At 50.7% G+C, this 11709-nt stretch overlaps 4 protein-coding genes across 4 annotated transcripts; 3 read left to right on the top strand and 1 right to left on the bottom strand.

Moving 5' to 3' along the window:
- Positions 1 to 472: 472 nt before the first annotated feature.
- BDQ94DRAFT_176983 (flavin-containing monooxygenase) lies at positions 473 to 2491 on the top strand. Its single transcript, XM_026772796.1, has 2 exons — positions 473 to 2207; positions 2268 to 2491. Exons 1-2 carry the CDS (start codon positions 513 to 515, stop codon positions 2400 to 2402), a joined length of 1830 nt encoding a protein of 609 aa, XP_026632561.1. The 5' UTR covers positions 473 to 512; the 3' UTR covers positions 2403 to 2491.
- A 3594-nt stretch (positions 2492 to 6085) lies between these two features.
- BDQ94DRAFT_156213 (cytochrome P450) lies at positions 6086 to 7955 on the bottom strand (the record flags this gene model as incomplete). The annotated part of the gene is made up of 5 exons (XM_026768598.1): positions 6086 to 6276; positions 6333 to 6434; positions 6532 to 6949; positions 7019 to 7365; positions 7415 to 7955. 5 exons carry the CDS (start codon positions 7953 to 7955, stop codon positions 6086 to 6088), a joined length of 1599 nt encoding a protein of 532 aa, XP_026632560.1.
- Positions 7956 to 8165: 210 nt separating this feature from the next.
- On the top strand, positions 8166 to 9092 carry BDQ94DRAFT_165244 (UbiA family prenyltransferase; the record flags this gene model as incomplete). Its single annotated transcript, XM_026770248.1, has 1 exon — positions 8166 to 9092. One exon carries the CDS (start codon positions 8166 to 8168, stop codon positions 9090 to 9092), a length of 927 nt encoding a protein of 308 aa, XP_026632559.1.
- Positions 9093 to 10198: 1106 nt separating this feature from the next.
- On the top strand, positions 10199 to 11539 carry BDQ94DRAFT_165243 (uncharacterized protein; the record flags this gene model as incomplete). Its single annotated transcript, XM_026770247.1, has 3 exons — positions 10199 to 10510; positions 10570 to 10946; positions 11014 to 11539. 3 exons carry the CDS (start codon positions 10199 to 10201, stop codon positions 11537 to 11539), a joined length of 1215 nt encoding a protein of 404 aa, XP_026632558.1.
- Positions 11540 to 11709: the final 170 nt, after the last annotated feature.

The raw sequence follows: 11709 nt of genomic DNA, 5'->3' as shown, positions 1-11709 counted from the left end.
GCGCTTTAGGAGTGATTCCTCCAATTACTGCAAACGAGCGAATCGCTCTGACATTTGATCGAAGTCTAGAATTCTGAATCTGACAGCTTAGAACGCCCACCATTTATAAGCCTCACTCACATAAAACGACCGTAGGTAATAACCGTGAGACCCGAATCTCAACAGATAGTGGTCTGACCCAGCAATTCTTGTTAATGCTTGACCATACAAAACCGGTGGAGTAGTATAATACCGCTATTTTAGCTTGGATACTCGAACAAAGAAAGTTGAGGCTTGGGGGTGGGAGCCCCCGATCACAATCAGGCGCATTGGTGGCTCCAGCTCCACTCGAGGAGCCTTGTATGCAAAGAATAAGCGCTAGACACCTGTCCGCCTATGCACTCCGCTGGGGTGATCCCGCACGCAGCTGTCAGCTAATAAGTTATATAAGGGCTATCCACCAACTGGGCTCCAACAACCCAGACATTATTTTGTTTGATTCTTTCAGCATATTCTCAACCACTACCATCATCATGGGATCAGTATCCGAAGAATACCCGCCGCTTGCGGCTCTTCCCAATCTCAGTCTACACCCATCCATTGACGCAGAACAGCTCTCTGCATCCAAGATCGCCAACGAATGGCTTGCTTCTTTCTCAAAGAGCCTTTCTACGGGTCGTGCAGACGCTATCCAAGCCCACTTCCTGGAGAAGGAATCCTGGTGGCGCGATTTTATCTCCTTCTCATGGGACATTGCATGCCATAACGGGTCCCAGGCCATCTCCGACTACCTCGCCAGCTCCACAAGTGACTTTTCAGACCCGACACTGGACCAGCCTGGCGCATTGCAACCGCACTTGGCTGACCTGGGGGGTATGCGCTTCATCCAGGCCGGGTTTGGGTTCAAGAACAAGTCCGGCAAGGGGAGGGGTGTTCTTCGCCTGGCGAATGTGGGGCCCGAGGAGTGGAAGGCGTGGACAGTATTCACCGTGCTTGAGCGCCTGAATGGACAAGACGAGCTGGAAGCACAGAGGGTGAAGGCAGCCGGAATCCAGTCAAGTGGATCTGGGCCCCAACCGACCAACGGGGACAGCGATCTGCAAGTCTTGGTCGTGGGAGCAGGTCAATCGGGTCTTGCTCTGGCCGCACACCTACAGAATCTGGGGCTCAAATATCTGGTCGTCGACAAAACAGCCCGTCCTGGAGACTCATGGCGTGCCAGGTACGCGTCAATCAAATCACACACCCCAAGCTACACGGACCACTATCCGTTCTTAAAATACCCCACCAATTGGCCGCGCTACCTCGACCAAGAGCACATTGCCAAATGGATGGAGCACTACGGGGACCTTCTGGGTCTTAATATCAGACATGGCACGCTAGCCACGAATATTAACTACAACGAGTCCACCAAGCGGTACTCGGTCGACCTCCAATCCACCGAGGGCGGCGTACAGAACATCACCACCAAGCACCTCGTCCTCGCCACGGGCCTACTCAGCGATGTCCCCATCAAGCCCGCCTTCCCCGGTGAGGACACATTCAAGGGTCAGATCTTCCACACATCGGCGCATCAGTCCGCGAGCTTGATGCCCGATCTGCAGAACAAGAAAGTTACCATCATCGGCTCCGGAACAAGCGCACACGACGTCGCCCAGGACTTCGCCAGTCACGGAGCGAAATCAGTCACGATCGTGCAGCGCAGCCCTATTTTCGTTACGTCTCTCAAGTCCACAGAGGAGCTGCAGGTGAAGCTGTGGGATACGCCGGGCTTGAACACCGAGGATGCTGATCTTCTGGGTAACTCGTTCTCGACGGCAGTTGTTCGGACTCTTAGTGTCGGCGCGTCGCAGATGATGTCCATGTTGGATAAGGACATGTTGGACGGGCTGGAAAAGGCCGGACTGGCCGTCAAGAGGGGCGACCAGGGCGACAGTCTCGTTGATCATCAGCTGATCAAAGCGGGTCATTTCTATATTGACCAGGGAGCATGCGGGATGATTCTCGATGGTCGGATCCAAGTGCGGAGATGTCAGGAAGGCGTCCGGGAATATTACCCAGACGGAATTACTCTCGCCGATGGTACTCAGGTCGAGTCGGATGTTGTTATTCTTGCCACGGGCTTCGAACGCATAGATAAAGCGATCGAGCGGATCGTGCCTAAGGAGATCCTGGACAGGGTGCCGGGTGTGATATGTAGCTTGGATGAGAGCCAGGAACGGTTTGGTGTAAGTTCACATACTGTCCCTCATTTGGTAGTTACAGATGGCTAACATATTCGCTTGTAGGTATGGAGACCGACTGGCATGCCAGGATTCTGGTACATGACGGGCAGCTTTCTCTGGTCGAGACAATTCTCTCCTGTCCTGGCTTTGCAGATTGCCGCTGTCGAGTGGGGGCTGAACAAAGAGTATCAATGGTAAACCGAAGGGTCATTTGTGATATAGACTTGATAGTATTTCAGGATTTTACTGCTACGATACGTATCCACGATAGATGTTTTACATTCAAGCCCTCGCGGTTCCTTATACCCACTTAGTTGAAGGAATCTTCCACAGTTTGTCACCAAGGTTATAGTCAAGCAAGCGGGCTGGCTTCAACTGACCAGTACCCCTTCTAATAAACCAGAAATTCAAATTGCACGCTGCGCAATAGATATTTCAACTCCACTACATAGTACACACACCAAATTCGACTAGCAGATATCATCATTCCCCTCGCCACCAATCTCACCTGTCTATCACAAACCAAAGTACAACCCATCAAAGATAGATAAACATCCAGCGATGAGCGTGCTAGCCTCCAAGCTATACCCACGGTAAAGAACAAGCCAACTCCTTCAGAAAAGTCCCTAAAATACCACCAGAATCCTACCAACTCCACCCGCACGCTCTACACAAGGGCCATACAGAGAAATCCAACCAACAGCGCATGAAAACCCTAGTGCAACCAATGTACTCGAATCCTTCCCTTCCTTTCTATGTATAATCATTGGTTCCACTAACCAACATACACCCCCCGCGAGGTCCAACACTCTCTACGCCCGCACACCTGACCCAATGCCGACGGAGCCGCCACCATCGACTGCCTGTACCGCATGTGGTACGACCATGAATTTTCCGTTGCGCAGTACGCGACAGCATCCCCGCGGTGGGGGCTGAGAGAGCCATGGACAGTAAGTAATAGCTTGGGCCAGGTAGCCACTTACCTGGCTCCGCCTCTACTCTGCCTTGCAGAGCATTAACTTGGTTTATTATGGGTCTAGCAGGCTGGCCTGGTTTAACGAGTAGGGCCGTTAGGCCGGGGGGTTGGTTGTGGGCTGTGTATTCATTTTTGTGATAAAAACATAAGAATAAAAGAATAAGTATTCGTGAGCGAAAACAGGAACCGTTAAATTAGCGCAGCATTTATCTGCATACCCTTACCGTTTCGACGCTTATTTCTGTGCTATAATATCTACCAGTAGACTAGACACGAAGTCAGACAAACTCCCGCCAGGTTTTTCGGCCCCCAAATAAACGGCAAATAAGTAAATCGTCCTATCCTAATCAGGTTATATGTCCGAGATGAAGATTATGCCACGCTGCAACAAGGATAAGAAGCATAATTCATATGCTTTATTAGGATTCTTACGCTCACCCCCTGTCTGCATCATGCGGCTCTCGACTTAGCACAGCTTACATAGCCCCGGATATTATCAGTCAGGGACTTACCTCCGAGCCACTTACCCTATCTGGCACTACTCCGTACATGACTCTCGTAGTGATTTGCTTATCTCCCGAGTGTCTTCAGTCTCCACTCTTCCGCCCCCGCGTCGTCTAATCCTGCAGAAGCACGGATGTTTTCTCTGCTTGGGACTGTTTCTTTTATTTGTTATCTTATTCAATATATTTATTTTCGTCCAATTTCCTTTGACCTTTTTTTCTTCTTGGCCCTGATCTATGTCCAGTCAAGTGCATAACCGCATAATCCCGTTGTTGGCTCTTACGCTAATAAAATGTCAACGAATATCCCCACTCCACTTCCATCCAACTAACCTTCCTAGCGATACCGAGCCCGTATTCGACTCTTTAGCCTGGGGGCCGGAGGCGTGTTCGGCAGGCAAGCAGCAAGCGTAGGATCATACTGTACGTATCTAAAGCCGGGCTGGGCTGTTTTCTCCCCTGCGTGCCCTGGCTGCTCGCCCCCAAATCTCGTGTCGAGTATTGGAGGATTTGAAGGGTATCCAGTAGCAGCCATAGCTACTTCGTATTTATTTGGGGGTCGGTAAAGGGGGAAATGTCTGCTGGGCAATAGTATGGGGCTGGGGCTAAGGTATTGTTTCTCTTATTCGTTCGAAAGTGCGTGATGTTGTTTGGGTTATATGTGAAGAAGTGGTCGCTGGCATGTGATTCACGGGCTTTGCTGGTTCTTGGAAGATCTGTTGCTGTTCTTAGGATTGGGTGTGGGTTGGGGGCGTACTTGGTACTATTTGTTATGTAGTGTTGGTGGGTGGGTGATATTCAGATTGAGATTGAGGCGAGGATACTGAGTATGTGGGAAGTAGTCCTGTCTCTGGGGCGTATACAAGAGATGGAAGATTAGAGATAGTATTTGTTTAGTATATGAGGTGGCAGGGGATGCTGAATGGGTAAGTAGGTCTGGAGATGGCAAGGCCCTATATGGTATTCTATATGGGAGATGGATGACTGATCTGTCTTGCCCTGTTCATGCTTTCAGTACTATTGTTCATTGAATCACAGGTTCTATGCTTGTACAACAGTTCCTCAAGAAATTAGAGTCTAGACTGATGGCTGTAGCTGAGAAACTGAGTGATCGTGCTTTCCCCTCATTCTTAGCTTTTAAGGTATTCTTTTAGGGACTCTATTATGATAGAAGATATATAGTCTACTCATATAAACTCAGAGAGACGCTGGATCCCTTGCAACGAGGAATAGAAACTCATGGTCTTGAGTCATAACAGTATCAATACATCAGTCTCAAAGTATACGAATCCACCAGGAAAGTCAATTATCAACAAGGCCAAAAAGGTCATCATTACCCGCAGATACCTGCGCACCCCTAGCATCCCATATTGATGTTCAGGTACACCCGGAAATGGTGTGCTCATTATACTTTCAAAGGATTACTTTCCCTATAAAAAGCGTACACGCAATTTAAGCAAAGTATCAGGGCGTAATGTTTCCAAAGGCTAGATTTCAAGAGAATGAAACGCTGACTAGAGCCTAAGATGGATAATATTGTTGTGCATGTTGTATTTTAATCGTATAATCTCGAATCAAGGTCACTTCTAACTCAATGCAGGATCACTCAGTACATGCTTCATTGTGCTCACTCCGCGCTCTGCGCTGCTCATTATATATAATTCAGTCTTGGGATATCTATAGATAATTTCTACTCTTGCTAGTTGTACAATAGTATCCAGTAAGCATAGTAAGAAACAGCTCTTAATCCCCGGATGTCTTCAGTAAGGTTGGTAGCCCAATTATTGCCAGTAGAGGTATCACATTCAGTAAAGAGTAGTCAAATGGGCTATGGGCGGATAAAGCGGCGCAGTGTCAGTGTTGGCCTCAATATGGCCCACTATAGGCCAGAGCTGTGTCCGCGGCTCACTAGCCGTGAGTGCACCTATCATGTACCGGGGGCTGAGGATGATGTGGTGGAGAAATAGTAAGCAGCATGAGGGGAAGCGTGAGAAAAAATAGAAAGATTCTGGGATTAAGTTGGGGGGATTATCAGGAACAAATTTGGGTGCTGATTGCAAGGTCTCCACGGTATTTGACACGTGCGGCCGCAGGGTTGTGGTGATGGGGAATAGGATAGACTAGAAAGAACGCTAAGCATTAGTGAAGACAGCCGTAAGCACTAAGCACGACGGAGGTGTCATATCAGCACTAACACGCCCCAGCTCCACTAGACCTTCCCAACCCCTCCTTCTAACCCGCGGGAATTGTTAATCGTCCTTAGGGTGACCTGACTTTTCCGGCATCGAATGTTAGATTTCCCGCAAGTTTGTGACTACTTTGCATAGTAGGTAAATGTATGTAAAATAAGAAGTGTAGAATAGCGCTAGGATATGAAGGTAGACTAAGGTAGAGTAAGAAAATTAGGCAGTCCGTCTCTCGAATCTCAACTCCAACCGGCCCAAGCACGAAGTGAATTGGTCCTTCCAGTCATTAAACACGCGGTCGCCTGCATCTCCTGCAGGGAAGCTCATGCGATAGTGTTGGATCATGTGTGCTCCAATCAGCATCATGTCGTTCATTGCGAGTCCGCGCCCAAGGCAGCTCCGGAAGGCTGATAATCATAAGTCAATAGGTGCACTCGATGAGTGGATGCTGCGGGTAACTTACCAGTGCCGAAAGGAACGAATGCTGATCGGTTAAGCACTAACTCAGGCCGGGTTGTCCAGCGCTCGGGAATGAATTCGTTGGGCTTCACATAGCAGTCTTCGCCTGTCGTGGGATTAGCCTTCTTGGCACAACATTTGGACGCTGTATGACTTCATAACTCAAGGCGGTTGAAGTAAAGCAGGATCAAGGGCACACTTACGACGTGAAATGCAAAATCGGGGTGCGACTACCGTGGTATCCGGGGGAATGTAGACCCCAGCGACAGTAATCCCCTCGTTGGCGGGAGTCTTGCGATTTCCGCCCGTTGGCAGGGAAGGATAGAGGCGCAGTGACTCGAAGATCGCAGCTTCGAGGTGCTTGCATCGTCGCACGGCGTTGACATCACTTAGCTCTTCTGGCTGCAGCTGCTGGAGTTCGCGGTAGATGAGGTCGGCTTGCTCGGGGTGTCGCGCCAGTTCGTAGAAAAGACCATGCAGAATGCCTGCTGTTGGATCGCTGCCTGCGACAAATGCCAACAAGCTGTCTCCACCTAACCATTGATCTTGGGAGCTGTCCTTCTGGGAGCTTTCCATGAGGAAGGCACCCAAGGATGTGGCTTTAGACATATCGGTGGGTACCTAGATATCCAGGATGCATGATGAGAATACTGTACACTCTGATAATGGGGGGAGGCAGAAGGGTCCAACCTTGACATTTCGCAACTCTCCCTTCGTCATGGCCATCGTGCGAAACCAGTCCTTGAGGATCCACATGCGAGGCAGCAGCCGTAGGACAATCTGCACAAGCCAGGGTGCCGGGCTCAAGGGTCCCAAAATTGACAAGGCCTTTTGCACAGTGCGAATGGCGAACCGCCAGTCAGGGTTGGTGAGCATATTGAATTTCTTGCCCAGGACGAACTGCGCCATGCGGTCGAAGCTGAGCCAGTAGATCATATCGGTAACATTGGAGCTTCGGCCGGCTGCCATGTCGTCCTGGATGCATTGATCCATCTGTTCAATCAAGCCAAGGGTCTGTTCTTCTTTGCCGACGAGTGCTGTAGCTGGTTAGCGAATGAATTCGAGATAAGCTATCGTATCTACTACCTTTCGACGTAAACCCTTGCATCCACACCCGGCGGCGAGGCCGATGGATATCACTTGTGCGTGCATTCACAAGAGACCTATCTGGGTGCAGCAGATCATACCATTCGCCCTTCATACACTTGCTTCGGGGGCCATCCACAGCCATGAAGACATCAGGGTGGAAGACAGTGATCTCGCTAGGACCCGTTCGCACAAAGTCCCCATACTGAGCATGCAGCTTAGCCATGAAGAAGTGGTTCTGAGAGCGTCGTGTCTTCCACAAGTGCCAAATCTTGGACACACTGGCCCACCGTGGACCAGGGAAGCCATTGAGGCGATGAAAGAACAGTCGATAGGAAAGGATGCTTGAGAATAGGCCAAGCAGATATCCACTGATGATCTGCCAGCTTGTTGGGACGTTGACAATCAGATAGAGGAAAGAAACGAGATGGATCATAAGGATTTGAGGCGCTTGCACGTGCCACTCACCATGGATGAATAGTCCATGATGAAGAGCAACGCCCATCAGCCCCCCAACGTACGGGGCTTGGATAGAATTCATGATTCCTGTTTGATACAAAGCGTCGGTACGAGGTGGAGTGGGATTATCAAGACGAGTCTCCTGCTCTGGGGGCTTGTTTCTCGTCAAGGTTGAGTTCGAGGTATATAAAGGGCCTCTTCCACGGCATCGAGCTTCCAAATCAACCCTCCTTTTCAGCTATTCTACTCCAGTTCAGTCAGGCAGAATCGAAGACAGACCACGCCGTTCGCCATGTCGGCCCCCAAAAACCTACGATTGGTGGACCTTCCTGGTTTGATCTGGGAGTTTACAGAAAACGACTTCGCGACATTTGCACTACCAAACGCAGGCTTTGGCCTCCTAGCGGCCTCGGTGGCTCCGACGCTGACCAGCTGCTCCGAAAGTCCCGGGGCGCTCAGCCTTCTGCTTCGTGCCGCGCCTCCCGTTATCCTCTTCAACTGGGCCAACCTGCTCATTTTCGACGTCGCGAATCAGCGACTACCAGAATCCGTCACGGAAGATTCGCTTAACAAGCCATGGCGGCCGCTGGCACGCGGGAAAATCAGCCCCATCCAGACCCGCCAGCTGTTACTGGCGGCCATCCCGGCTGTGTTAGGGCTCGGCTTCGTTCTAGACGCCTCCTGGGAAACGGCGCTGATCATGCTGTTGACTTGGATGTATAACGACCTACATGGGGGCGACGAGCTAACCCGCGACGTGATTATCGCCATCGCCTACGATGTGTTCCTGATGGGCTCCCTCCGCATTGCGCTGGGGACAGCGACGGAGACGTGCAGCGAGGTGACTGTCTCGACGACAGGGTATCAATGGTTAGCCATGATCGCAGGAGTGATTATGACGACGATGCAGATTCAAGATCTTCGCGATCAGGTGGGTGACCGCACCCGAGGACGCAAGACATGGCCCCTGGTGGTAGGCGACTCGGTCTCACGGGTGTGGATTGCTGCCTGCGTATGCCTTTGGAGTGTGGCCAGTGTGTGGTTCTGGGGGGAAGTGCCCCTCCTCATCTCCGCTGGAACCATGGCGCTTGGGGGCTGGATTGGTGCGTGCGTGCTACGGAAGACGGGAGATGTGACGGCTTGGAAGTGGTGGTGTTTCTGGCAGCTCGTGCTGTATTCGCTGCCCGTGTGGCATTATCATTGGAGTGGAGCTTCGTGAGAAGGGCAAGCAGATTTCACTCCACGTACCGATACCGAGGCTTGTGACATGGGGGCCGTGCAAGGATAAGAAAAGTCGGAGGAACAATTGGGTCTGCAGACTAGTCCCTGCAGGATCAATGTCAGGGGTCTGTTCGCCGTTACTCAGATGAATTGATTACAGTTATCATCAATTGCACTAGTCAGGGCTGTGTTTGTTAGTAATTGACCCACTTAAGACTTCGCCCCCAGTCCCCACATTCTGGTATTGACCATTGATTCTGCAGGCTAGGAGATGAGTTCTGCATAGCAGACGGCTAATAATCATGGATAAGATGAAAATTAGCAGTCGGCATCTTTTCCTTGGCAGCACATGGTACTTCGTACAGAAGTTAACCCTATTCTGTATCCGCCCCCAACTCTCACACGTGTGCTAGTATCAACCGCTGCTAGCACAGCCCAATACGACGGACTCAACAGCCAACAGCAATGACTTAAAATAATGATCCACAGGCAAGAGTCGTGTCCATTAATAGTTGTTAGTATACTCTTATAACAGTTAATCCACTCTCTTCGCTCCTCCTTCCTAATTTACACTAGCATCAACTCCTGCCTGTACACAGTGGTACTGTATAACTTACAGTGACAGATAACATAAACAAAGACTGCCAGATTCTTGTTCTTCAGCATCAGGTAGTCTAGAACTTGTTAAAGTAGCCAACCCCACATCATACTATTCGTCCCCATTCTTGTGGCAGGGCTCAGAACTGGTTCAGGATCAAGAAAGTGAACAAACACCCTGCAAGGCACCACTGCTTATGACCGTCATAATAGGCTGAGTGACCAAGTGAAACCTCAAGACCCCAATCATGTTCAGTAGGGCCGACCAAGCACTAAGAATGGGGGCGAAGCAGCAAGAAGTGTCTGGTGTGTCAGTTGCAGCCCCCGTGCATTAGTTCAACAAGGCAGACCGGGATCTTTTCACAGCGGGATATAACCCCCTCAATCAGTCATAATACGTGTAGGGATCCTGATCAGAGAATCCAACACTTTCCTTCATGACTCTTTTCTGATTGCGTTGAGCAGAGCTGCGTTTGTATTTCCCTTTCACTTGCTTTCACTTGCGTTATGTCCAGTTCAGCCGCGCCCACGATGGACCAGTACCCCCTGGGTGGCCTATCTACAGGCCCAGGCAAGAGTGCCTTCGTCGTGACGATCATCTCCATGGTACTGGTCACCATCTGCGTTGGCCTTCGTGTCTGGCTGAGCATCGTCAATCCGCGACCCTTTGGTTTCATGGGCTACTTCTACTATGCTGGTTATATAGTTGCTATGGCCTATTCAGCCCAATTCCTTTGGGGGATCTGCCCGAATGCCATTGGCATGCACATCATGACGGCTATGACCTTGTATCCCGATCGGGTGGTCAATGCTTTGAAGGTATGCCTCTCTACCTTCCTCCCTTCTCCACCCAAAGACTAACATCAACTCAACCAAAGATTGTCCTCGCCAGCGAATTCATCTGGGCCATCGCCACCACCCTAGTCAAATTCTCCATCCTCAGCCTGTATCTGGAGATTTTCCGTGGCAAGCTCTTCCGGGCCTCCTGCTACACAATCGGAGCGCTCAGTCTGGCACTGGCAGCAGCCATGTTCCTGATCGCCGGCCTTCTCTGCCAACCGATCGAGAAGAACTGGGACCCGCTGATGACGACGGGCCACTGCGGCGACAGCGTCAAAATGGACGTCGCCACAGCCACCATCAACATGATTTTGGACCTTTTTATCGTGGTTCTGCCTCTCCCGTCGCTCTGGAAACTGCAAATGAGCTGGACCCGCAAGGCCATGCTGAGTGGGATTTTTAGTTTGGGTCTTGTGTATGCCTCCCTACCCACCGTACTCCACTTTAAGAAACTCAAAACTGATCCCGTATGTCTGAGATAGTATCTGCGCCATGAACCTAACCCGCATCGTCTTCGCCGTCACCCTCGACATGACGGACGCGACCCATGCCATCGCACGCATCGGCCTCTTCTCCATCCTCGAAGTCAACGTAGGTATGATCTGCGCCTCACTACCAACCCTCGGCCCGCTCATCTTCGGCGACCATCGCGGTGGATCCTCTGGCGGACGGAAAGGCACTCCTGACCCTCGCTCGTCCGCCGCCATCATGAACACCTTTGTGCGGCGCCGCGCAGCAGGCCTGGGCCGGAGTGACGGCGGCAGCGGTCGGTTCAGTGAGATGGCCACGCTGAATGATAACACTGTTTTCGATGAGGAAGCTCTCCCGTTACATCAGGTTGAGAAGAGTGGTAAGGCGTGCGAGATGGAGGATCATCATGATGCTATGATGGCTCCGTCACCTTCGCCGGATCAGACACTACCAAGGAGACCGGAGACAGCACGGTTGTCGTGTCCGAACGGGCAGGGGAAAGATATTACTATTCGGACGGATATTCATGTTCGATGATCTTGAAGTTTCTCTGGTGTCCTTTTCTTTCTTATATTTTTGTCTATACCATATTGTTCTTCGGGGTTCTCTTATTTTTGGGGTGTGCAAGGGTGGGGAATAATCTCCGAAGGTGTTCATTACGGCTGAACTTTCCTTTGTCTTCATTACTATACAGTGTATACATGATC

Source organism: Aspergillus welwitschiae (assembly GCF_003344945.1).
Source record: "Aspergillus welwitschiae strain CBS 139.54b unplaced genomic scaffold BDQ94scaffold_1, whole genome shotgun sequence".
Lineage (NCBI taxonomy): Eukaryota > Fungi > Ascomycota > Eurotiomycetes > Eurotiales > Aspergillaceae > Aspergillus > Aspergillus welwitschiae.
Note: the sequence above shows the minus strand (reverse complement) of the source record. Positions and strands in the feature narration are given on the sequence as shown.